Source organism: Bombina bombina, chromosome 2, assembly GCF_027579735.1.
Source record: "Bombina bombina isolate aBomBom1 chromosome 2, aBomBom1.pri, whole genome shotgun sequence".
In the NCBI taxonomy this organism is placed as follows: Eukaryota; Metazoa; Chordata; class Amphibia; order Anura; family Bombinatoridae; genus Bombina; species Bombina bombina.
In genome coordinates, this window is record NC_069500.1 from 203,680,723 (window position 1) to 203,707,281 (window position 26,559).

At 39.2% G+C, this 26,559-nt stretch overlaps 1 protein-coding gene across 1 annotated transcript in view; it reads right to left on the bottom strand.

The window, feature by feature from the left end:
- The window catches only part of OCLN (occludin), a 75,549-nt gene that overhangs the window by 17,146 nt on the left and 31,844 nt on the right, over positions 1-26,559 (bottom strand). The window contains 7 exon segments of the mRNA XM_053701447.1: positions 18,844-18,850; positions 19,491-19,531; positions 19,721-19,801; positions 19,803-19,891; positions 20,826-20,950; positions 20,953-21,044; positions 23,818-23,933. Coding sequence (XP_053557422.1) covers positions 18,844-18,850; positions 19,491-19,531; positions 19,721-19,801; positions 19,803-19,891; positions 20,826-20,950; positions 20,953-21,044; positions 23,818-23,933 — 551 coding nt within the window.

Consider the following 26,559-nt stretch of genomic DNA (forward strand, 5'->3'; position numbering starts at 1 on the left):
AGAAACAGCAATATGATCTTAACTACTCCGGCTAAAATCATAACAAAAACTCTGGTAGATTCTTCTTCAAACTCTGCCAGAGAGATAATAACACACTCCGGTGCTATTTTAAAATAACAAACTTTTGATTGAAGATATAAAACTAAGTATAATCACCATAGTCCTCTCACACCTCCTATCTAGTCGTTGGGTGCAAGAGAATGACTGGGAGTGACGTAGAGGGGAGGAGCTATATGCAGCTCTGCTGGGTGAATCCTCTTGCACTTCCTGTTGGGGAGGAGTAATATCCCAGAAGTAATGATGACCCGTGGACTGATCACACTTAACAGAAGAAATATATTTTTTTTTTTATTTTATTTTTTTTATTCTATTGGGGCCATACTCAGAAGGAGCTGGCTTTGCTCTCACAGGGTTAGATACCTGTTAGATTCCCTGTGGAAAAGGAATGGTGTGTGGGTTAAGCAGGAGTAAGAAGGCTGTAAACACTCTGACCACGGGTAATGGTGACCTCTCTAACCTAACTCTGGTAGTGATGATGTCTAAACCCTGATGATAATAGTAGCATGCCTTCAGTTTTATACAATGAGCAGTGCTAATACCAGGGTAATGAACAGTGGCAGCCGCAGACTGCCAGCTAATGTGCTTGCCAACCACAGAACCCCATACAATGAATTACAGATACCCATATATGATGTAGTGTGTGTGTCTATCTGTATCCATAACTGTGTGTGTGTGTGTATCTGTATGTATAAGTGTGTATCTGCATGTATAAGTGTATGCTATGTAGTGTGTGTGTGTCTGCATGTATAAGTGTATATTATGTAGTGTCTGTGTATGCATGTATAAGTGTATGCTATGTAATGTGTGTGTGTGTGTATCTGCATGTATAAGTGTATACTATGTAGTGTGTGTGTGTGTATCTGCCTGTATAAGTGTATGCTATGTAGTGTGTGTGTATCTGCCTGTATAAGTGTATGCTATGTAGTGTGCGTGTTTCTGCATGTGTAAGTGTATGCTATGTAGTGTGCGTGTATCTGCATGTATAAGTGTATGCTATGTAGTGTGCGTGTATCTGCATGTATAAGTGTATGCTATGTAGTGTGTGTGTGTGTGTGTCTGCGTATCTGCATGTATAAGTGTATGCTATGTAGTGTGTGTGTGTCTGCATGTATAAGTGTATATTATGTAGTGTCTGTGTATGCATGTATAAGTGTATGCTATGTAATGTGTGTGTGTGTGTGTGTATCTGCATGTATAAGTGTATACTATGTAGTGTGTGTGTATCTGCATGTATAAGTGTATGCTATGTAGTGTGTGTGTGTGTGTATCTGCATGTATAAGTGTATGCAATGTAGTGTGTGTGTGTATCTGCATGTATAAGTGTATGCAATGTAGTGTGTGTGTATCTGCATGTATAAGTGTATGCAATGTAGTGTGTGTGCATCTGCATGTGTAAGTGTATGCTATGTAGTGTGCTACTGTGCATTTTTGCTGACTTTAAAGGCCAGAATGTAGAATATTAATGGTGAATGCAGAGAGCAGTTTTAAAGAATTTATTATTAAATGTCCAATTAAGATAAAAATATTTAGCAATGTCTTTGCAAAGGCTAATTAAATACATAGCTCACATAGCCATACCAGTGGTTTGAGCTTGTGTTTGATTTGCTGCCAAAGTATATTAAAATATGACTTTATTTAGAATTTTATTTATATTACTTTGGTCTTATGATTTTTAAGCCCCGCCCACCACAAATTTTTTTGCCGTGGGGGTGGGGGGGTGTCCCTCTTTTGAATTTTGAAATGTTGGGAGGTATGCTCAAGAATCAAACTAACATGTCCCACACTGACTCTCAAGGACTTCCAAAATTTGGCAATAAAACTTCATGTCCCCCAGGGTCCTCTACGGCTCTCCAGCCCTCCCTGCTGGCTGCTGTCCCAGCTCAGTAGTGACAGATAGGAGCCGGTAACAAGGAGTAGGAGCCTCTTCTGCACACAGGCGCGCTGAGTTTATTTTCCGGGTCTGAGAGCTGCTGGAGGAATTATCTGGGCACACTGAGGAGTAGCTCAGCATACACCCACTGCAGGTAATGTTACCAGCCCTAGGGTGACCTTCAGCCGGGGACCCGATCAGCCGGGCAGGTACCCGCCCAGGGGCACACACATGAGTGACAGCCACAGTGCAGTTACAGGGAATATTTCAGGGCTAGGACTCCGATGACACCTGTCACTGCCTGGGCAAGGTGCATATCAGGAATGGGGAGGAGGTTACTGGGTCACTTCTGGGTTTGTTTGGCTGCTTTAATAATGAACAGGTCTGCTGCGATCAGGGAGGAGTTCTGCAAAAGACTGCAGTTAAAACAACTGTGTGCTAAATACAAATAAAGTCCTGATTGTGTACTGCAGAGATTTGCTGAACACTGTTAGGGAGAAATTCAAGTGAAAGACACTTGCAAAGTGTGTACTAACTAGCACTCACAACACTGCTAAATATATCTAATAGGTGGACGGAAATAGATCATTCCCCAAAAGAAGAGGGTAAAACTTAAAACTTTTTAAATTTAATAAAATAAATACTTAAAAACCACAATGTGGACAAAAAGATGCAGTATTGCCAAAATATGCTAACTGTGTGTTAGACCATGTATACTAGTAGGAATGGGCTGGACTATTATCCAGTAGAATAGTGTACCAGGGGGTCCCCCAGTGACCTATCACAACTGATATTAAACAGAAAGCTCACAAATGAGATATCAAAACCCAATTTACAATTTGGTAGTATAAAATAGGTAAGGTAGTTTCCACTGTTTGGTCTAATTACTATTGGTCTAAGAGTATATAGGCAAGTAAAATTCCCGTTGCAAGACAAATGTTAGTTTGTGAATGAGAGTCACTAAGTTGCTATATATTTAAATAAAAGCGCAAATTTTGCACCCACAATTTTAATACATGTAGGTTTAGTGAATATAGGTCACAAAACTGCTGTCTAATCAAATACAGGCGCACTTTGTGCACCCATAGTTGTAGTGAATACTGGCTATTGACTTTATATCACTGAAATGCTATATAGTTAAACATAGGCGCACATTTTGCACCAATAGTTTGTTACAATACTCCCTGCTTCTACGATCAAATTGAAATCAATAAGTATTTCTGGTACACACAGTTAAATCGTAAGCTGCAGGGGAATACTATGCACAGCTGTTTTTATCAAGGGGAGACACAAATAGTCAGCCACAAGGGTCTACTAGTATAATTAAATTAAGGTACGGTTTGTATAATATGCATCAAGTTGCCACTATTGCAAATTAAAACAAGGATAAACGTCCCCACTTCCCTGACATGTTTTACCCGTAGGCTTTATAAAAAACGTGCTAAACACCGCCTGCCAGTTATCCAATCAACTGCAGCAGTGACACAACCTGGACAGTCAACAGCTGTGTTTAGCATTGTAGCTCCTGTATGGAACACTAGAACGTCCCTTTAATAGATAAACATTTAACTGGGTCCCTGAAGTGCATAGTTCTGATTCATATTTTAATATTTGCCATAGCTTTTTTATACTTGCATGACATTTTATTCTGCTGATATACTTCCACTATTATAATAAGACTGGTACATAAAATCCAATTCCATATATATTCTAAATCTAAATGATTACTAAGGTATAATTGTCAAATATGTATTTTAATTAAGAGAGGTGTTTTAATATAAGTACAAAGGGGGTATACAGCTGACAACTGAGAAAGAAATATTATTTGATATATCTATAATTGTTTATCATATTCCTATTGTGAAACATGTTAACTTAACCTTGAAAGTGTCTAGAACTGATTCTTTGATATGCATGGCCCGTCATAAATTGATTGTAAAACTTAATTTGTAGCCTGTTGTGCTTTTCTTTACAAAGCTGCACATAAATAACTCCCAGTTTTTGTGTGATGGGGACTGAATGGTTCTCTCAAATTGTCAATCTCTGGCAATGGTTAGAGATCTATGGGTCTTATTTGGATGGACGCAGGTTCTGGTGGAGTGATCTAAACAGGGCTTGTTAGGATAGTTATTTATTTACTTTGTAGGGAATCTAAGTGTTGGTAAAACATATAGTTTGTTTGCATAAACATTGCTAAATTATCGAAATTGGAAGCAACTCTAAATAGAGTTTGCAGTGGCTAATACAGTTAGGAATTACTGAAATACCATTACTGCTGGCACTCTCAGACCGGACCGGGTACACATCCCATGACCCTGCTACATGCACAGCCCTGGGTGCACAATAAAACTCTCAGAAAGCTGCACTGTCCCCAGAGTCACAGGCAGTTAACCACAGACAGGTCTGCGTGCAAGGCCCATAGGTAAAATTACAAAACAAATTAATACAGCACACACAAAGTCCAGCACTCACAAGCTCTCAGCTAAGATTAAAAGCAAAAATGGAAGAGTTAGTTACCGCATCTGGCCAAATGGGATAAGCCCAGATACCACATCAAGGTCTCTTCCAAAACCTGAGTCCCTAAACAGCCACACAATGCAAGCTCTTAATCCAAACAAACTGGGAACAAGTGAAGGGTGCACAGGCTTATGTATTCACCCTAGACATATACAAAACACAGAAGGGGACTGCACTCTCGGACCGGACCGGGTACACATCCCATGACCCTGCAACATGCACAGCCCTGGGTGCACAATAGCACTCTCAGGAAGCTGAGCTATCCCCAGAGTCACAGGCAGTTAACTCCAGGTACCTGGGCTTATCCCATTTGGCCAGATGTGGTAACTAACTCTTCCATTTTTGCTTTTAATCTTAGCTAAGAGCTTGTAAGTGCTGGACTTTGTGTGCTGCATTAATTTGTTTTGTAATTTTCCCTATGGGCCTTGCACCCAGACCTGCCTGGGGTTAACTGCCTGTGACACTTGGGACCGTGCAGCTTCCTGAGAGTGCTATTGTGCACCCAAGGCTGTGCATGTTGCAGGGTCATGGGATGTGTACCCGGTCCGGTCTGAGAGTGCAGTCCCCTTCCGTGTTTTGTGTCTAGTGTGATTACATAAGCCTGTGCACCCTTCACTTGTTCCCAATTTGTTTGGATTAAGAGCTTGCACTGGGTGGCTGTTTAGGTACTCAGGTTTTGGAAGAGACCTTGACTTGGTACCTGGGCTTATCCCATTTGGCCAGATGCGGTAACTAACTGTTCCAGTTTTGTTTTTAATCTTAGCTGAGAGCTTGTAAGTGAGTGCTGGACTTTCTCTGTGTGATGTATGTATATATTATATATATATATATATATATATATATATATATATATATATATATATATATATATATATATATATATATATATATATATATCTATATCTCTATCTATATATATCTCTATATCTATATATCTATATATCTATATATATATCTATATTGTAGTGATGTGGGCGGAGCCATCTGAGGGTGGGGCTTTATCTCATGAGGTGGGGTCTAGCGCCCCACCATCTTCAAAATTCACCAGCCACTGGTGTATACTGTCCCTTTAATAAAGGAGGATTTTTTTTAGTTCTCTCAAACAATCAATGAATTGATTGAGACAATGTGCATGCAGTAGATAAGATTTAATTGTATTCAAAAATGCTACAGCAACACCCATTCAAATGGTCTGGTCTGTCACATACTCATTCCCTTTTTGGGAGGTTGATTTATTTTGCTTATCTCGTTTAAATAGCTTTTCTACAACCAATACTGCAGTATTGAAATTTTCAGTATAGGTGGCAGTTTCAACAGGCAAAATCAACTATTTCAAATTACTAAATAAAGGTAAAAGGAGATTATTTGTAAAACACTGTAATAAACTTCAAGAGGTAACAGATCATTGGGAACACATTAAAGGGGAGAAAAACAAAATGTATGCTTACCTGATAAATGTCTTTCTTTTGCGATGTACCGAGTCCACGGATTCATCCTAACTTGTGGGATATTGTCCTTCCTAACAGGAAGTAGCAAAGAGAGCACCACAGCAGAGCTGTCTATATAGCTCCCCCCTTAACTCCACCCCCCAGTTATTCGACCGAAGGCCAAGGAAGAAAAGGAGAAACTATAAGGTGCAGAGGTGACTGAAGTTTACATAAAAAAAAAAAAAAATACTATCTGTCTTGAATAGACAGGGCGGGCCGTGGACTCGGTACATCGCAAAAGAAAGAAATTTATCAGGCAAGCATAAATTTTGTTTTCTTTTGCAAAATGTACAGAGCCCACGGATTCATCCTAACTTGTGGGATACCAATACCAAAGCTTTAGGACATGGATGAAGGGAGGGACAAGACAGGAACCTAAACGGAAGGCACCACTGCCTGCAAAACCTCTCTCCCAAAAATAGCCTCTGAAGAAGCAAAAGTATCAAATTTGTAAAATTTGGAAAAGGTATGAAGCGAAGACCAAGTCGCAGCTTTACAAATCTGTTCAACAGAAGCATTTTTAAAAGCCCATGTGGAAGCTACCGCTCTAGTGGAGTGAGCTGTAATTCTTTCAGGAGGCTGCTGTCCAGCAGTCTCATAAGCCAAACGGATTATGCTTTTCAGCCAAAAGGAAAGAGGTAGCCGTAGCCTTTTGACCTCTACGCTTTCCAGCATAGACAACAAACAAAGAAGAAGATTGGAGAAAATATTTGGTTGCCTGCAAATAAAACTTCAAGGCACGAACCACGTCCAAGTTGTGCAACAGACGTTCCTTCTTGGAAGAAGGATTAGGACACAGAGAAGGAACAACAATTTCCTAATTGATATTCCTGTTAGAAACAACCTTAGGGAGGAACCCAGGTTTGGTACGCAAAACCACCTTATCAGCATGGAAAAACAGAAAACAAGGCGAGTCGCATTGTAAAGCAGATAGCTCGGAAACTCTTCGAGCTGAAGAGATAGCAACTAGAAACAGAACATTCCAAGTTAGAAGCTTAATATCTATGGAATGCATGGGTTCAAACGGAACCCCTTGAAGAACATTAAGAACTAAATTTAAACTCCATGGCGGAGCAACAGGTTTAAACACAGGCTTGATTCTAACTAAAGCCTGACAGAAAGACTGAACGTCTGGAACATTTGCCAGACGCTTGTGCAATAGAATCGATAAAGCAGATATCTGTCCCTTTAGGGAACTAGCTGATAGCCCCTTCTCCAATCCTCCTTGGAGAAAGGACAAAATCCCAGGAATCCTGATCTTACTCCATGAGTAGCCTTTGGATTTGCACCAAAAAGAGATATTTACGCCATATCTTATGATAGATTTTCCTGGTGACAGGCTTTCGAGCCTGAATCAAGGTATCTATGACCGACTCAGAGAAACCCCGCTTTGATAAAATCAAGCGTTCAATCTCCAAGCAGCCAGTTGCAGAGAAATTAGATTTGGATGCTTGAACGGACCTTGAATCAGAAGGTCCTGTCTCAGAGGCAGAGTCCATGGTGGCAGAGATGACATGTCCACCAGGTCTGCATACCAAGTCCTGCGTGGCCACGCAGGTGCTATCAAAATCACTGAAGCTCTCTCCTGTTTGATTCTGGCAATCAGACGCGGAAGGAGAGGGAAAGGTGGAAACACATAAGCCAGGTTGAATGACCAGGGTACTGCTAGAGCATCTATCAGTACTGCCTGAGGATCCCTGGACCTGGATCCGTAACAAGGAAGTTTGGCGTTCTGACGAGACGCCATCAGATCCAATTCTGGTGTGCCCCATATCTGAACCAGTTGAGCAAACACCTCCGGATGGAGCTCCCACTCCCCCGGATGAAAAGTCTGACGACTTAGAAAATCTGCCTCCCAGTTCTCTACCCCGTGGATATAGATCACCTATAGATGGCAAGAGTGAGCCTCTGCCCATCAGATTATCCTGGAAACTTCTATCATTGCCAAGGAACTCCTTGTTCCCCCCTGATGATTGATATAAGCTACAGTCGTGATGTTGTCCGACTGAAATCTGATGAATTCGGCCGAAGACAACTGAGGCCACGCCTGAAGACCATTGAATATCGCTCTTAATTCCAGAATATTTATTGGTAGGAGGGCCTCCTCCTGAGTCCACAAACCCTGTGCTTTCAGGGAATTCAAGACTGCACCCCAGCCCAGAAGGCTGGCGTCAGTCGTCACTATAACCCACACTGGCCTGCGGAAACACATTCCCCGGGACAGGTGATCCTGTGACAACCACCAAAGAAGAGTCTCTGGTCTCTTGATTTGAGGAGATAAATCTGCATAATCCCCATTCCACTGTTTGAGCATGCATAGTTGCAGTGGTCTGAGATGCAAGCGAGCAAACGGAACTATTTCCATTGCCACTACCATAAGTCAGATTACCTCCATACACCGAGCCACTGACGGCCGAGGAATGGAATGAAGAGCTCGACAGGTGGTTAAAATCTTTGATTTCCTGACCTCCGTCAGAAAAATTTTCATGTCCACCAAATTTATCAGAGTTCCCAGGAAAGGAACTCATGTGAGAGGAATAAGAAAACTCTTTTTCACGTTCACCTTCCACCCATGAGATCTTAGAAAGGCCAACACTAAGTCCGTGTGAGACTAGTTGGAAAGTCGACGCTTGAATTAGGATGTCGTCTAGATAAGGCGCCACTGCTATGCCCCGCGGCCTTAGGACCACCAGAAGGGACCCTAGCACCTTTGTGAAGATTCTTGGACAACCCGAAGGGAAGAGCCACAAACTGGTAATGCCTGTCCAGAAAAGCAAACCTGAGGAACTGGTGATGATCTTTGTGGATAGGAATGTGTAGATACGCATCCTTTAAATCCACGGTGGTCATATATTGACCCTCCTGGATCATTGGTAAAATAGTCCGAATGGTCTCCATCTTGAAGGATGAACTCTTAGGAATTGGTTTAGGATCTAGAATAGGTCTGAAGGTTCCCTCTTTTTTGGGAACCACCAACAGATTGGAGTAAAAACCTTGTCCCTGTTCTGCTTTCGGAACTGGGCAGATCACTCCCATGGTAAAAAGGTCTTCTACACAGCGTAAGAATGCCTCTCTTTTTGTCTGGTTTACAGACAATTGAGAAAGATGGAACCTCCCCCTTGGGAGGAGAATTTTTTAAATCTAAAAAGGTACCCTTGGGTTACAATGTCTACGGGCCCAAGAGTCCCGAACGTCTCTTGCCCAGGCCTGAGCAAAGAGAGAGAGTCTGCCCCCTACTAGATCTGATCCTGGATCGGGGGCTACCCCTTCATGCTGTCTTAGTGGCAGCAGCAGGCTTTTTGGCCTGTTTACCCTTGTTCCAAGCCTGGTTAGGTCTCCAGGTTGGCTTGAGCAAATTTCCCCTCTTGCTTTGCCGCAGGGGAAGAGGAAGCGGGACCACCTTTGAAGTTTCGAAAGGAACGAAAATTATTTTGTTTGGTCCTTGACTTATTTGACTTATCTTGGGGAAGAGCATGACCCTTCCCTCCAGTAATGTCTGAAATCATCTCTTTCAGTGCAGGCTCGAATAGGGTCTTCAAGTGATGGTCGAAAGCTTGGATTTAGATGACACATCAGCCGACCAGGACTTAAACCATAACGCTCTAACGCGCTAAAATGGCAAAACCTGATTTTTTGCCTCTAACTTAGCGAGATGAAAAGCGGCGTCTGTAATAAAAGAATTAGCTAGCTTAAGAGCCTTAATTCTGTCCAGAATATCATCTAGTGGGGTCTACACCTGAAGAGCCTCTTCTAGAGCCTCAAACCAAAAGGCAGCTACAGTTGTTACAGGAACAATGCATGCAATAGGTTGAAGACGAAAACCTTGATGAACAAAAATTTTCTTTAGGAGACTCTCTAATTTTTTATCCATAGGATCAACGAAAGCACAACTGTCTTCAATAGGTATAGTTGTGCGCTTAGCCAAAGTAGAAATAGCTCCCTCCTTTAGGGACCCTCATGGTGTCAGATATGGGAAACATTTTCTTAAAAACAGGAGGGGGAGCGAACAGAATACCTGGTCTATCCCACTCCTTAGTAACAATGTCCGAAATCCTCTTAGGGACCGGAAAAACATCAGTGTAGACAGGAACCTCTAAATATTTGTCCATTTTACACAATTTGTATGGAACTACAATAGGGTCACAATCATCCAGAGTCGCAAAAACCTCCCTAAGCAATAAACGGAGGTGTTCTAGCTTAAATTTAAATGCCGTCATATCTGAATCTGTCTGAGGGAGTAACCTTCCTGAATCAGAAATCTCTCACTCAGATAGCAAATCCCTCATCCCTACCTCAGAACATTGTGAGGGAGTATCGGATACGGCAACTAAAGCATCAGAAGGCTCAGCATGTGTTCTTAACCCAGAGCTACTGCGCTTCCCTTGCAACCCTGGCAGTTTAGATAAAACCTCTGTAAGGGTAGTATTCATAACTGAGGCCATATCTTGCAAGGTGAAAGAATTAGACGCACTAGAAGTACTTGGCGTCGCTTGTGCAGGCGTTACTGGTTGTGACACTTGGGGAGAACTAGATGGCAAAACCTGATTTCCTTCTGTCTGAGAATTATCCATTGCCAAACTCAAAATATGTTGTCTGCAAGTTAGACATATCAGTACAAGTGGGACACATTTTAAGAGGGGGTTCCACAATGGCTTCTAAACAAATTGAGCAATGAGTTTCCTCAATGTCAGACATGTTGAACAGGCTAGTAATGAGACAAGCAAGCTCGGAAAACACTTTAATGAAAAAAACACAATTTTCAAAAAAACGGTACTGTGCCTTTAAGAGAAAAAAAAAAAGGCACACACAAACTGCAAAACAGGTTAAAATAGCTTCAAATTTTCTGAATGTTAACAGTGTACTATTAAGCTTTAGGAGGATTGCACCCCACAGTAAATAAGCTATGCAACCCCAATAACAAAACCGGATCACAAAATGTCTAAAACCGGTTTAAACCCCTATTAGCACCTTGCCACAGCTCTGCTGTGGCCCTACCTGCCCTTAAGGAACGATAAAGGGATATCAAAGCTTCGATTAGGCCCTCAGGATGAATATCAGGGCCTCAGGAGAAGTTTCTTGCTGCTTGCCAGTTCAACTAAATGCGCAACAGAGGCGCGAAAATAGGCCCCGCCCACCACACTCGATGTGGCTGGGGGCCTACCCAATATCCATAAAAAAACCTTGCTGAAGCCATGTGGGTTATAGTAACCCAATAGAAGCCAAATGAACCCTCTGCAAAAGTCCCAATAAAGAACGTTACTCCCAGAACAACCCAAACGTTTGTCCTCCATCTCTCTCATACAACTGAGTGCCCAGAATAAATAAACAAAATAAGCCCTTTATGCAAGCTAGTAAAACACTCTTAACCCTAGGATTACTGCTTACCCTCCCCTAAAGGGGATACTGTCAGCCTTTCTTAGTTAACACAGTCTCTGCAGAAAAATGACTGAACATACCTCATTGCTGTATAGCAAGAACCGTTCCTCACACTTGAAGTTTTCCTGTACTCCTCAGCTTCTGTGGGAACAGCAGTGGACCTTAGTTACAAATGCTAAGATCATCATCCTCCAGGCAGAAATCTTCATCTATATCCTGCCTGAGAGCAAATAGTACAACACCAGGTACCATTTAAAATAAACTCTTAATTGAAGATAAAATAAAAAACTAACAGTTTAACACCTCTTCTCTTTACCCTTCCTGCTTAGAGCCAGCAAAGAGAATGAGTGTGGCTGGAGTTAAGGGGCGGCAAGCTATATAGACAGCTCTGCTGTGGTGCTCTCTTTGCTACTTCCTGTCAGGAAGGACAATATTCCACAAGGTTAGGATGAATCCGTGGACTCGGTACATCTTGCAAAAGAAAATGTTACAAGTGTAGTATCCATTTAAAAAGCACTGAATGAGCTCAAGGTATTTCTGAACAAGGCATTGCACTTGCTAATCTCCACTAAATGTAGAACTTAAAACAGCCACATAATTAAAGGAAACCATTTACTCCCACCCTTCCTAAACACAACTTACAATATATATGAGATCATTGTACAGCCATAAAAGGCCGGAACATTTGGACTAATCAAAAGCTGAACTAAAGGGCGATTAGAAAAAAATATATATAAATATATTTTTTTTTGTTACATGTTAATTTAAGGCCAGAACTCTGCAACTGTGTGTGTTTAACCCATGCAAAGGGGTTAAACACACAGTAGAAGTACAGAGTGGAAACTGCTGCTGATCAGGACTAGTTGTACAACTCAGGTGTGTTACTTGTACTGCTAGCTGGACCAGGCGTGCCTTGCACAGTGCTTGTAATGTGTTTTGAATCCCTTTACAGGGGGTTAAACACTGAGGTGGAAGGGTCATCATTTCTAAAATTACACACTCTAACAAATTGTTATGTTACTTTATCAACTATACTGGACCTTTAAATAAAAAGGTATATACATACATTGCCAAATTATGGAGGATTTTATTCCTTAAAGGGACAGTCTACAATAGGATTTTCATTGTTTTAAAACAGAGGTATCAAGCTCACCGTATCCAGGGGCCACTGGCCAAATGTTCTTCTCCCATGGGGGCCACTTCAACAGAGTGAGTGCTTTGGAACTGTATATACTAGAAACTGGAAGTGACATTTACCCAAGTAGTAGTGTATGGTAGGAGCTGTAGTCCACAGTAGACATACATAGTGTATATTTATCTTGTGAGTGCCAAGGGAAGTGATCATTCTAGACAATGCATGCTTGTCTTTATATTCATCTTGTGAGTGCCCATGTAGATCAAACTTGTTACACCTCTTAGAAACCAAATAAAAATTGATGGAGCCAAATTAATAATTTACCTAACAAGGGATGGTCAGATTAAACTATCTTCAGCCAGTACAGGCCCAATTTACTTCCATTAACAAAAATGTGCACAGTCTTTTTATATTTACACTTTGAGTCACCAGCTCCTACTGAGCATGTGCAAGAATTCACAGAATCTAATGTATATGCATTTTTGATTGGCTGATGACTGTCACATGATACAGGAGAAGTGGAAAATAGACATAACTTGAAAATTTGTCAAATGTTTTTATTATTCATTTGAAGTTCAGACTAAGTTCTATTGCATTGTCTTGTTATCATGCATTTGTTGATTATGCAAATCTACTGGCCTTTTAAAAACACATTCATCCTCCATAAAAGTTTAATATCAAAAATTAGAAAACTTTTACAACCCAGTTTATTTAGTTCTCCCGGAGAGGAGGCTAGAACACTTCTTTTCAAATCTGTTCTTAGGGCCTCCCCTAACAGGGCCAGATGTCCTGACTATAGAAAATCTGGCCTGTTAGGGAGGGCCACAACTCAACCAATCACTGCGGGATTCACTCCAGCCCCTGGCTTATAAAACCTGTCCTAAGGCCTCGCCTAAAAGGCCAGATTTTTAGGATAACCTTGGGTGAGAGCAGGTAAAATTACCATTCTTACTAATCAATCGATTATTTCACATGTGTTCAAGGTTAGATATCCTCAAAATCTGGCCTGTTAGGGAGCCCGAGGACAGGTTTGAAAACCAGTGGTCTAATGTATAGCCAAGCAAATGAGGTAGTAAAATAAACTAGAGCAGGAAAAAAAAAAAATGTGTGCAAGAAAGACATTAATTTTTCAGGCGAGTATAAAATTATGTTTTCTTTCATACAGGTGGTAAGAGTCCACGATCCATTATTCCTGGGAATGGAATACCCAAGCTGTGTAGTCCACGAGTAATGAGACATAAAGGGCGGAATTTAAGAAACATCTTTTTTCACTGAAAAACTAAACTAAATCCATAACCCGAAAAGAACCAAAATAAATAAATAAAAATGGTATAAAATGTATTTTTTAATGCAATTAAAATTAATCAACAGGCAAATATAAATCAAGCTGAGATAACTGCCTGAGGGACTTTACTACCAAAGGCTGACTCAGAAGAAGCAAAAACATCAAAAAATGGTAGAATACAGTAAAAGTAAGCAAAGAAGACCAAGTAGCTCTCTTACAAATTTGGTCAACAGAAGCCTCATTCTTGAAAGCCCAAGAAGTGGCCTAGTAGAATGAGCAGTAATCGGATTAGGTGGAGGCTGACCTTATGAATCAGAAGTTTCAACCAAGAAGCCAAAGAAACTGAAGAAAACGTATGCCCTTTCCTGGAACCAGAAAAGTGAACTTACAAACTAGAAGCATGTCTGAAATCCTTTGTAGCATCAACATAATAATACGCCAACACTCTAACAACATCCAAATTATGCAAAAATCTCTTAAGATTTTTTAGGATTAGGACACAAAGGACAACAATCTCCAGACTGATATTGTCTTTAGATACAACCCTTAAGCAAAAAATACAAATTGGTTCTTAAAACTGCCTTATCCTGATGAAAGACAAGATAAGGAGATGCACATGAAAGAGCAGATAACTCGGAACTCTTCTGCCAGAAGAAATAGCGAAAAGGAATAAAACCTTCAAAGAAAGAAGCTTAAAATGCACTTTATGCATAGGCTCAAAAGAAGGAGTCTGCAAAATCTTCAAAACCAAATTAAGATCCATGGAGGGAGGAAATTGGTTTAATTCTAGGCTAAAGCTTGAACAAAACCATGAAAGTCTGGAAGATTAGCAATCTTTCTTGTGGAATAAAACTGAAAGAGCTGAAATCTGAAGGATAAACCAGTTCCAACTGGAACAGGGCCCCCCAATTCCAGTGTACTTAGATGATCAAATTGGCTTCATTCTTTAGGTATCATTTGTTGAAGGCAGCAGCAATGAACTACTGGTTTCTAACTGAACACATGGGTGGACCCAATGATAATCAGTTTATATATGCAGCCACCAATCAGCAGTTAGAACCTAGTTATTTGCTGCTCCTGGGCTTACCTAGATATACCTTTCAGCAAAGGATACCAAGAGAAGGAAGCAAATTAAATAATAGAAGTAAATTGGAAAGTTGTTTAAAATACCATGCTCTTTCAGAATTGTGAAAGAAAATATTTGGGTTTCATGTCCCTTTAACCCTTAACGACAACTGACGTACCATGTAGCGTCATGCATTAACAAGTAGTTAATGACACATGGACGTACCTGGTACGCGGTTGTCTAAGAGAGTGTTGGAAGCGATTGCAATCGCTTCCAGGGCAGCTCTCAGGGTATTGCAGTGATGCTCCATATGGAGGCATCTGCAATACCTTTTTAGGAAGACTCCGATGCAGAGAGGGCCACTCTGTGGCCCTCTCTGCGACCGGGTAGCGATGGTGCCCGGTTCGTTGGTGGGGGGGTGGGGGGGGAGCGCAACAGGGAGGCGGGTGGGCATCCCATCGCTACCCGGCATCCGGTTCCATAGAAGTGCAATGTTGCACGCCGGGTGCCGGGAGCGTAGCGTTGCGCGCGCATTAGCTGGCCACTGGACACCAATGAGGAGGGATGGGGGGGGAAGATTTTTTTTTAAAATAATATAAAAGGATCTGGGAGGGGGAGGGGGGGAGGGGTTATTGTGGGGGGCTGCTACACTACAGAAAACCTAAAAAAAAGAAAAAGAGCAAAAAATACTTTTGTTTTTGGGCAAATTGGGTACTGGCAGACAGCTGCCCAGTACCCAAGATGGCCGCAATTAGATAGGGGAGAGGGTTAGAGAGCTGGGGGGGGGGGATCATGGAGGTTGGGGGCTAAGGCAGGAGTCCATCACAGCTAAAATATTTTTTTTTTTTTATTAAAATAAACAAAAAAACTCCATTTAGTACTGGCAGACTTTCTGCCAGTACTTAAGATGGCGGGGACATTTGTGGGGTGGGGGAGGGAAAGAGAGCTGTTTGGGAGGGATCAGGGGGTGGGATGTGTCAGGTGGGAGGCGTGATCTCTACCCTAAAGCTAAAAATTAACCCTGCAAGCTCCCTACAACCTACCTAATTAACCCCTTTCACTGCTGGGCATAATTTACGTGTGGTGCGCAGCAGCATTTAGCGGCCTTCTAATTACCAAAAGCAATGCCAAAGCCATATAAGTCTGCTATTTCTGAACAAAGGGGATCCCAAAGAAGCTTTTACAACAATTTGTGCCATAATAGCACAAGCTGTTTGTAAATAATTTCATTGAGAAACCTAAAATTGGGAAAAATGTAAAAAAAAAAAATTTTATTTGCTCGCATTTGGCGGTGAAATGGTGGCATAAAATATACCAAAATGTGCCTAGATCAATACTTTGGGTTGTCTTCTAACAAAAAATATATACATGGTCAAGGGATATTCAGGTATTCCTGACAGATATCAGGGTTCCAATGTAACTAGCGCTAATTTTGAAAAAAGTGGTTTGGAAATAGCGAAGTGCTACTTGTATTTATGGCCCTATAACTTGCAAAAAAGCTAAGAACATGTAAACATTGGGTATTTCTAAACTCAGGGACAAAATTTAGAAACTATTTAGCATGGGTGTTTTTTGGTGATTGTAGATGTGTAACAGATTTTTGGGGGTCAAAGTTAGAAAAAAGTGTGTTTTTTTTCCATTTTTTTCCTCATATTTTATTATTTTTTTTGTAGTAAATTATAAGACATGATGAAAATAATGGTATCTTTAGAAAGTCCATTTAATGGCGAGAAAAACAGTATATAATATGTGTGGGTACAGTAAATGAGTAAGAGGAAAATTACAGCTAAACACAAACACTGCAGAAATGTAAAAATAGCCATTGTCATTAAGGTAAGAAAATTGAAAAATGGTCCGGTCATTAAGGGGTTAAGTACCCCTAAAAAGGACAGATTTTCATCTGAACTAGAGCACAGGTGAAACAATCAGCTGATGGTAACCATGGTTACTAACCTGCTCTCACCCAGCAGCAGATTATTGCACCTGTCAGGGAAAACACTGGTAAAGAGCATTCATGAGAAGCTACCAATCAGAGATGCTTGCTTAGATTCCATATTCGTGTTAGTCAGTAATCACTGATTGAGAGAGAATTTAAGGAACACAAATTTATTTTTATTTACACTACACATAGTACATAGAGAGAGAAAAAAAGCACACGGAAAGTAATTGGTTTAAAAGTACATTAAAAATGTAATGTTAGCAAAACTTCCATTGTTTTCCACTCCAGCCTCCCTGGAGACCGTAGTTTTTTTTTTTTGTTTTTTTTTTAAGAGTTGAAATTTAGGAAAAGCTGGCAAAATTAAAGGGGACAGTACACTGTAAAAATTATTTTTCTTTGAATGTATTTTCAATAACTTGTTATACCAGCTGCAGAGTATAAAATGTATGAGTAATTGCATTTTTAGGTTTGTGTATATGAAGTAGCTGGTTTTGTGTTTTTAAACCACAGCCTATTCACAATGGTTGAGCTTGCAGGTAATATTAGTTCTCATTAGGTTATCACTTTGTGTACACACACTTGCTTCCTTATCTTATATTTGTCTGGAAAAACAAAGCTCAATACATAGAGAGAGCAATGGAAAAATCATCATTTTATTACTTCACTATCCTGCACCCCACTGGGAGTGTAATTTCTTCTGCTGGCTGTGTTTACATAGGTGTATCAATAGCCTGGAAACCAGTATAGAAACTTTCAGTATAGGTGGGGATATCAAATGGCTAAATCAGCTATTTCAAATTCCAAAATAGGGGTAAAGGAGCTACTTGTAAACAATACACTCCAGAAGGTAAAATGGATCATTGGGAACCATTTAAAAAGGGCAAAACATTTTTGTGTGAACTGTCCCTTTAAGTAATGAATGCACACACCTAATTTAACATTTTATTGAGTATTACTTTTGAGATTAAAGGGACATGAAATTCAAAATTAAAAGTTCTTGATTCAAACAGGAGCATGCAATTTAAAAAAAGAATAAATTATATACCGCTAGTAAAGAACTAAGACCAGCATTTATTATTTTTTATAAATAACTAATACTTTAATCACATTATTTTCTTTAATGTTCAATTAAAAAGGGACATAAAACACAAATTTCATTTAATGACTCACACTTTTAAACAACTTTCCCCAATTTACTTCTATTCTCAAATCTGTTTTGGTCTCTCTGTATCCTTTGTGTGAAGGAGCAGCAATCACTACTGGGAGCTAGCTGAGCATTGGGTAACCAATGAGAAGTAGGATATGTGCAGCTACCAATCAGCAGCTAGCCTACCTAGGTATGTTTTTCAATAAAGGATACCAAAATAATAAAAGCAAATTAGGTAAAAATTCATGTGGAAAGTTGTTTAAAGCCACATGCTCTGTCAGAATCACAAAAGAAAATTTGGGTTTCATGTCCCTTTAACTTACTGTTATTTTATCCTGTACTCCTCATTAGGTTATGCAGTTTGGGTTGATGTTATATTGTATTTATTTATATGTAAACTAGATTGTTTTTTTATTAATATTCATTTTTCTTTATTGAAGAGAGCTTGATTCTTATTTAGACTATAAAGCAGAGCATTCCAAACTTTTCATGTTGGTGACACACTTTTTAAACCTACATCATTTTGCGACACAGTAATTAATTCAGTTGTACTAAACAAACAGGAGGTTTAAACTCTCTTGTTTTAAGAGATACGGACACATACATTAATTATATAATAATGAAATGTTTGTTGTGCAAGAATTAAAAAAAAGTTTAATAACACCAATAGCTACTTACTATTTTAATGGGATGTATGAGGTTGATGGGATGAACACAGTTTCTGAATATTTGGTGAAATATTAGATAAAGGACACTTGCATTTCATCATCAAGCATTTTTAAGCTTCCACTTCCTATCCATATATTAAGAGCAGGAGCAGCAATGCACCTACTGGGGACTAGCTGCAAAAAAAACCCACTGTTGGACTTCTGACTTAAGCTCATCATTTAAGCTGCCGCCCTCAGAGCTCCGTGAGTCCGATAGACTACTGTCTGCGCTGCAAACCACACGGCTGTCCCACTCACTGACTACACATGGCAGTCAGGAGCCAATTAAGGAGACTTCACGTGCAGTCAGGAGCCAATGTGCCCCAATGGGAATAGTTTCAGTTCCCACTGAGCTGCGCCAATTGGTTAAGATGATCAGTGGACCCACTAGGTATCAATCATGTGTTAACCATGTGATATGCGTAGCAGCAGAAAGTCGGAAATAAAAAAAAAAAAAAAATTAAAAAAAATATGTGCTGAAGCAGGGACACACCTACACACTGCTGCCGACACACTAGTGTGTCCTGACCACACAGTTTGGAAAGCACTGCTATAAAGAATAAAGTTTTATTATCTATCTAATGTTATGTTTTTTATATAGGAAAAAAAAATCCGAGTGCAATACATCTCAGTTCAACAATGAACTAGTGCCTATAAGCTTATCAATACCATTCGTGGAATACGTCCGCATCACACACTTTTTAAGAATCGCACATGTGCAATGAAGTGCCGGCCTCATAATGATCATATTGTAAAGTAAAATAATCTTCAATTACTCAGAGCAGTAAAGTAACTTATTAAATGCTTAAATCTACAGAGTGAGATAGCAAAATCGTATCAGAAATATTAGTGCAACATATATATTACATTACATTTACAAAAAAATAATGCATATGCTTACCCGCCTTAATTTCCTTAAGCCTGTTGTATTCCCCCAGCACGCTTTCTGTATACATGAAGGGAAAGCAATGAACAGTTATTGGTATATAACTAAGTTACTCGCAGGACGGCATGTTATAAGGTGAGGGGCTATATATTGCCAAACAAAAACCACTGTCAGAATCGGATTAAAATTTATAAAAGTAAAGGGAGAGAGAACTTGTCTATGTCATAAATGAAGATATAACTGACCTGTATGCCTGGCTATCTTCTGGGAGTGCATCAGCTTCTTGGTCCAGCTGAGATAGAGATTTAATAATATCATCTATTCTCCTTGCATCTCTTGTAATCCTGAAGGCCTGTGTCAAACTCCTTCTTGTTATTCCTGCCTCTGCTGGTTTGAAGTGGATTGGAGGTTACTCGCTGCATTACAAGTTTTAAAAAGGTATCAGTAAAAGAGGAAACCACAGGGTCTGGATTATATATCACAATTGATTATTACATACTCTGACATTTTGCTGATTATCCCAATATTGGGACATTAAAAGGCATCTTGCAACATCTGCAACACCACAATAGTTGGACTATAATTTTAACCCCAATTTTGTGGCTGTAACATTTAAGTAGTAAATTGGGAGTATCCAGTGCTGAGCGGTTGGAGCTTTAGAGATCTTGATCTAAGGAATAATGAATACTACAGAACTTGACAGACACCTAGATTTAATCAGAGAGCAATAGATCCTAAGAAGATCACAGCCCCAGAGACAAGATTTGAGCAGCCTGCTATAACATTCTTACCACCCCTAGCGATAACACCTTTACTAACTCTTCAAGAGACCAAATAAATATTTTGTAACTTATGTTAAAGGGATATTAAACTCAAAATATTTATTTCACGATTCAGAGCATGCAAGCAATTTTAAGCAACTTTCTAATTTACACCTATTATCAATTTTTCTTCATTCTCTTGGTATCTTTATTTGAAAAAGTAACAATGTATAAAAGCCATCCCATTTTTGGTTCAGAACCTGGGTTGCGCTTGCTGATTGGTGGCTAAATGTAGCCACCAATCAGCAATTGCTAGCCAGGGTGCTGAACCAAAAATGGGCTGGCTTTTAAACTTACATTGCTACTTTTTCAAATAAAGATACCAAGAGAACAAAGGAAATTCATAATAAGAGTAAATTAGAAAGTTGCTTGCATGCTCTGAATCGTGAAAACATTTTTTTGGGGTTTAATATCCCTTTTAAGCACTGTCAACAATGTTTGATTGTCAAAAATTGCTACATTGTATGCAAAGCATATACTGTCACACATTAACTAGTAAAAACTCTACAAATAGCACATTTGCATGCACTAATCAATACCTGTCCCAGTCATTATCATCATCATCAAGCTCTTCCCCAGACTCTGCCCCAGTGTTATAATCTGTGTCATAGCGATCAATGGATGATCTTCTGGGTCTACTAAAATGCTTCTTGTGGAAATCTTTTTGTTGGTTCCATCAGAGCTACTGCTGTAACCATTTGGTGACAAGCCAGTGTCATTCTTTACAGGAAACGCCTCCTCTGGTATGCTGGTAAAAACAAGCAACAGGCATTCAGGATTAAAAAAAGACAGTAAACAACTCTTGAGATTTTAATATAAAAAGGTTTAGTTATGCATAGTAAACAACTTTGCAATATTCTTTCATTATTTACCGTGTCTCATTTTCATATTATTTAGCTCTGATAATTGTGGGTTTTCTAATACTCATATCTGAAAAAGCAAACAAGCATTTTCAAGGCTAACCTTGCTACACATTTCTTTAATTGCCTTTAACAGATAACAACTGCAAAACAATGCAGTTTATACTAACAATGTGTGGCAAGCCTCGTCAGCTGCAGATTAAAGCCCAAATTGTCTCCTTTAAATAAGACGGTAGTGGGTGGAGTTTGGCTACTGCAAACAATTTGCAACAAGCAAGATGTTAATGTGCTTTAAAAATGTCCAGACTTAGACTGATGTGTTAGTGTATAGCAAGACAACAGTACTGTCTTTTAAATATAAGGTTTATATTTTGCATTTAAAGCATTTGCAACAGCTTTCACCACTATCCAGTTCACACCGTTATATCAACTCTTCTCTTTTTATCCAAAAAAATCATTCATTTTGGAATTTGCTCTTCAGTTTGTGCAATATTGGTTTCTTTCAGTAGATTCAATTATCTGGGTTTCATATTAATAAAATCTACATTTTTAAACTTCCAATGTATAGGTACATTACCAAAAAAAAGGTTTCCATTTTCACAAAGTGAGCACTGCATGGAATCTTGTTTTATTTTTGTTTTCTGTTTTTACCTTTATTCTAGCATTAAACAACCCTGTTTACCGAATTGTTGAAATGCTATTGCATGTTAAATTTATAAATCATTTGAGTTACCCTTCCCTGTACACTTTGCTTATAATCATTTTTGAACATAAACACAAACATATAACAATGTCACATGTTATGTAAAAGTGAGACAAATATTTTTTATTATTTTATTTTTTTTATTTTAGAAAAAAACACGCTCAACTAAAATGTATATATTATATTAAAAAATAAAACATTACTTGATCTAAAGCCAGCTTGTTGCTGAACAATTACAGTCACTCACATACCAGACATTTTTACATTACAAGTCATAGCAAGTGTTAAATGCTTTTGAAACTTACATTTCTTACTAATGAGCACTGCAGTGGTTAAGCTATATACTGACAGTTTATGAAACAACCAATATAAAAAAGCCCAGACGACAGCCTGAGAGTCACTCGCATTTTATTAGAAATGTCAGTCATATCACTGAGCTACCTGCGGTCGAGGTGGCATAGTACAATGTTTAATGTTTCCGGTCCTGGAGAGGATGGGAGAAAGCTGTGTGTTCTGTATTTCTTTCCCTCTCTCTCTCCTCTACCCGGGGGAGGCATGTCTGGTCACTTTGGAGGAGAAATCTAGTTTTTAAGATAATGTAGACGTGGCATTCTAGTTGGTTGCTGTCTCACACTCATCTACACCAGCTAGGGTTATATCGAAGTTCTCCTACACCTTGCTTGTGATGTCCCATTAGTCCTCTTAAAAGGTGATATAGAACCGACTAGTATAATGGGCTCTATCTGACCCTGATCCTACATGCCTATGTTTTATTAGACAATGGTATCCCTACTTTTGTAACTATACCTATAATTTTGAGGCTTATCTTGTCAATCTGACCTAAATAGCAGTACTTATAGTTTGGTTTACAAAAAGAAGTGGGTTTACTGAATGCTAATTTTTTCCCTTTTCTCATCATAATCACATTTATCTTCTCTGCATTTTATAACCCTATAAACTAAGAAAAATGAGGTTCACCATTTGAGACCCAAAAGTGGTCTCCTTTGTTAAAAATGACTTGCCGTAACTTCACATACTCTACATTACAGAGAGGTGCAAGAGTGACCTCAAGAGTCAACTGGCAGGTATATAGTCCAATAGGCAAAATGATATGTAACCTAAATCCATTATTTGTCATATTAACATGTACTGTATATCCTTCCTGACTTACATCGGTTTTATGCTTTGGAGGTACTTTGATGTTTAATGTCTGTTGTTTACTGACAATTGTTTAATGTCTGTACGCCTTGATTTAAACCTTAATAAAAATAATCATATCACAGACTTTAAAAGAGATACAGAAGCAGCATTTAAAATTAGTTTGGAAGAGTGTCTGTAAAAGGTTATCCCAGTTTAATGTGCAACTGGCAGTCTAAGCAAATTTACCTCTCTTGCATATGCTGCTAATGAAAATAACAGATGCATTTTGCAGTTGTACGGTCACATAGCAAAAATGCTTCTAACTAAAATGTAATAGTTTGCATTTCAAATACGACTCTTACATCCCTTTAAAAAGGGATAGGAAAATCAGAATTAAACTTGCATGATTCAGGAAGAGCATGTCATTTTAAGACACTTTTAAATTTACTTCCATTCTCAAATGTACTTTGTTCTCTTGGTATCCATTGTTGACACATATCCTACACAAAAGGGAGTTAGTTGGTTATTGGTGCCTGCACACATTTGTCTTTTTTCCCCATTGGCTGACTAGATGTGATCAGTTAGCTCCCAGTAGTGAACTGATGCTCGTTCAAACAAGGATATCAAGAAAATGAAGCAAATTTGATAATAGAAGTAAATTGCAAAGTTATTTAAAATTGTATTTTCGATCTGAATCCTGAAAGAAAGAAGAAAAAAAAAACACTGAGTTTCATGTAGATTACAGGTTATTCAACACCCCTAGTAAGGACTGCAGTTTTCAAATGCATGCTACTTTCTGTACATAACGCTTTACTTACGGTGGTGGGTAGGACTGAACACCATTTACACTTCTGTATTCCATGACTGATCCATTAACTTTACCACTGTACTCAGACATTGCAGGCACTGCTTCAGGCGAAGACACATTTTTAACCTAAAACGGAAATGTGTAACATTAGGTTTATTCAGAACATGAAGAACATTAATATGATGTATCCAAAGTTTTTACTTAATATATATTATCCTGCAAAAACCATACATCTTGCACAGCCATGGCTAAACCAAGGGATACCTTCAAGTGCAATAGGACCATGCGAATTTGTTAATATTAAAAGGGACATTGTACTGTAACATTTTCTTCACAATAAAGTGCTCAAACACATAAAAGCATTTTCTTTTTTTTTCTTCTTAATTGTTTTTGTCATCAGAACCCTAGACACACATACAGTTCCAAACACACATACATTGGATCCACATAGATCACATGAATAAGGTGTAATTTCTCCTGCGCAACCTGTAGAATGTAGTATCAAAAGCAGATAAAGGGGGCTTGCAAAATGTAGCAATATGTAGAGGCAAGTATATTAAAGTATGTAATCCGTAAATGTAATAAAACCTAAAGTAGAAGCAGAAAAGTTACTTCAAACATTTTATCGCCGATTTTAAGATCTGTCACCAGCAGCCGGCCGCCCACTTCTCCACTGTCTTTTTGCTAAGTCACATGAGGCAGTACAGCCAATAGGAAGCTGTGCCATCTGTCCCTTTAAAGGTTGCAGTTCTGCGCTCCTGGCCTCTGCTAGAGAGGCAATGGACTTGCATATCAAAAGGTGCACATGTGCATTTGGCATTGCATACCAAATAAAGAGTGAATTTCTTTGATTTGCAAGTCTGTTGTCTATCAGAGGCTGGGAGCATGCAGCTACAACCTTCAATGGGACGAACAGCACAGATTCTTATTGGCTGTAACGCCCTCCTGTGATTTAAAAAAAATCAAACAAAAAAAAACAAAAAACACGACAATGGTGAAGGTACGGCTGGCTGCTGGTAACATAAAATCGGAGGTAAAATAAATGTTTATTACATTTACAGGATTATATAATTTAATATACTGGCCTCTACTTACACTAGATTTACCATCACTCATCACTTTAAGCTTAATGCATTTTTAAAAACAGGTTTCTAGCAAGAACAGATAGACAATAAAACAGTGTGTTAAAACCTATTCTTGGGTTATAAAATAAGTTTCGAATGGGACAGAAACTGCTCCTGCTGTTACACTAGTGTCTTTGTCTATAAATTTTTAAACTTGTACTGAAAACTAGAAAAACAAGTTTTCCAGCTTTTGTCTTCTAAGTAAAATAACCTAACGGACAACTGTTCTCAATACTGAGCACAGGAAATGAAATACAGTTCCAAAAAGGCTAACGAGTCATTGTTTTACTAAGCTCTGTAGGATTACGCTGAGAAACTTTCCTGTGTTCAATAGGTTACAAACATATAGAATGTTGCAAACGCATTGAAAAAAATAGACATGGTTAAAGGACACTGAACCCAAAATTTTTTATTTCGTGAATCAGATAGAGCATGCAATTTTAAGCAACTTTCTAATTTACTCCTATTATCAATGTTTCCTTCGTTCTCTTGCTATCTTTATATAAAAAATAAGGCATCTAAGCTTTTTTTCTTAGTTCAGAACTCTGGACAGCAGTTTTTGATTGGTGGATGAATTTATCCACCAACCAGCAAGGACAACCTAGGTTGTTCACCAAAAATGGGGCCGGCATCTAAACTTACATTCCAAATAAAGATTCAAAGAGAATGAAGAAAAAATTGATAATGAGTGAGTAAATTAGAAAGTTGCTTTAAAATTTCATGCTCTATCAATCACAAAAGAAAAAAATTGGGTTCAGTGTCCCTTTAAAACAGACATTGTACTAGGATGTGCATTCGTCTAATTCAGTAGCAAACTAATGCTGAATATGGTGGCAGCCATCAGCTTTCTGCTATTTTCAGAGTTGGATTTCTTCTTGTGAAAGTACAACAACTAAGATCTGGATTTGCACAGATATTAATGTATTGCAACTTTTCACAAAGAATAATTTCGGTGTTCTGTCAGAATAGGCTACACGTTAGAAAAAGCTTACCCTAGCACTGCGCATGCACTATTTGATGTCACTGCATTCAAAATCTGTGTCACAAATACCTTTGGAATGCGGTGACGTCAAATAGCGCATGCACAGTCAGGACCGTCCTTTAACACAGGGCAAAAGGGGCAGCTGCCCTGGGCCCAGTCTCCGTTTTTTTTTTTTATGGTTCATACCAGACTGCTGATGTGACATGGGGAGAAACACACATTCAGTCCGAATACTGTCACAGTCAAAAGTACTCTGGCTTATATTTTTTTTAAAAACTGTGCCAGACCGTGCCCGGTTGTCATGCCAAGCTAGTGCCACTGTGCTGTTTTAGATGTGCACTGTGCGGGGCACTGAATGCAAAGCCCTAACTCGGCATCCAGCCATTTCCCACTGCATCAGAAAAGGTCCTACTGGGGTTACCACTGTTACCAGGTAACTGCTCTGTGGTGGGGATTGTTTCTGGGTAGGGCTGACTGTAGGCCCATGCAGCAGAAAGCTGGAGCGGCAGGCACATGAGGATTTGAGCATCTGTGCAGCCTGCATACACTGCTCTCTTCAGTCTTGAGGCTGTGTGACTCATCTCACACTGTATCCATGCGAGCCTTGGACAGACAGTATCCAGTCTACTGGTCCCCTTAGCCCTGC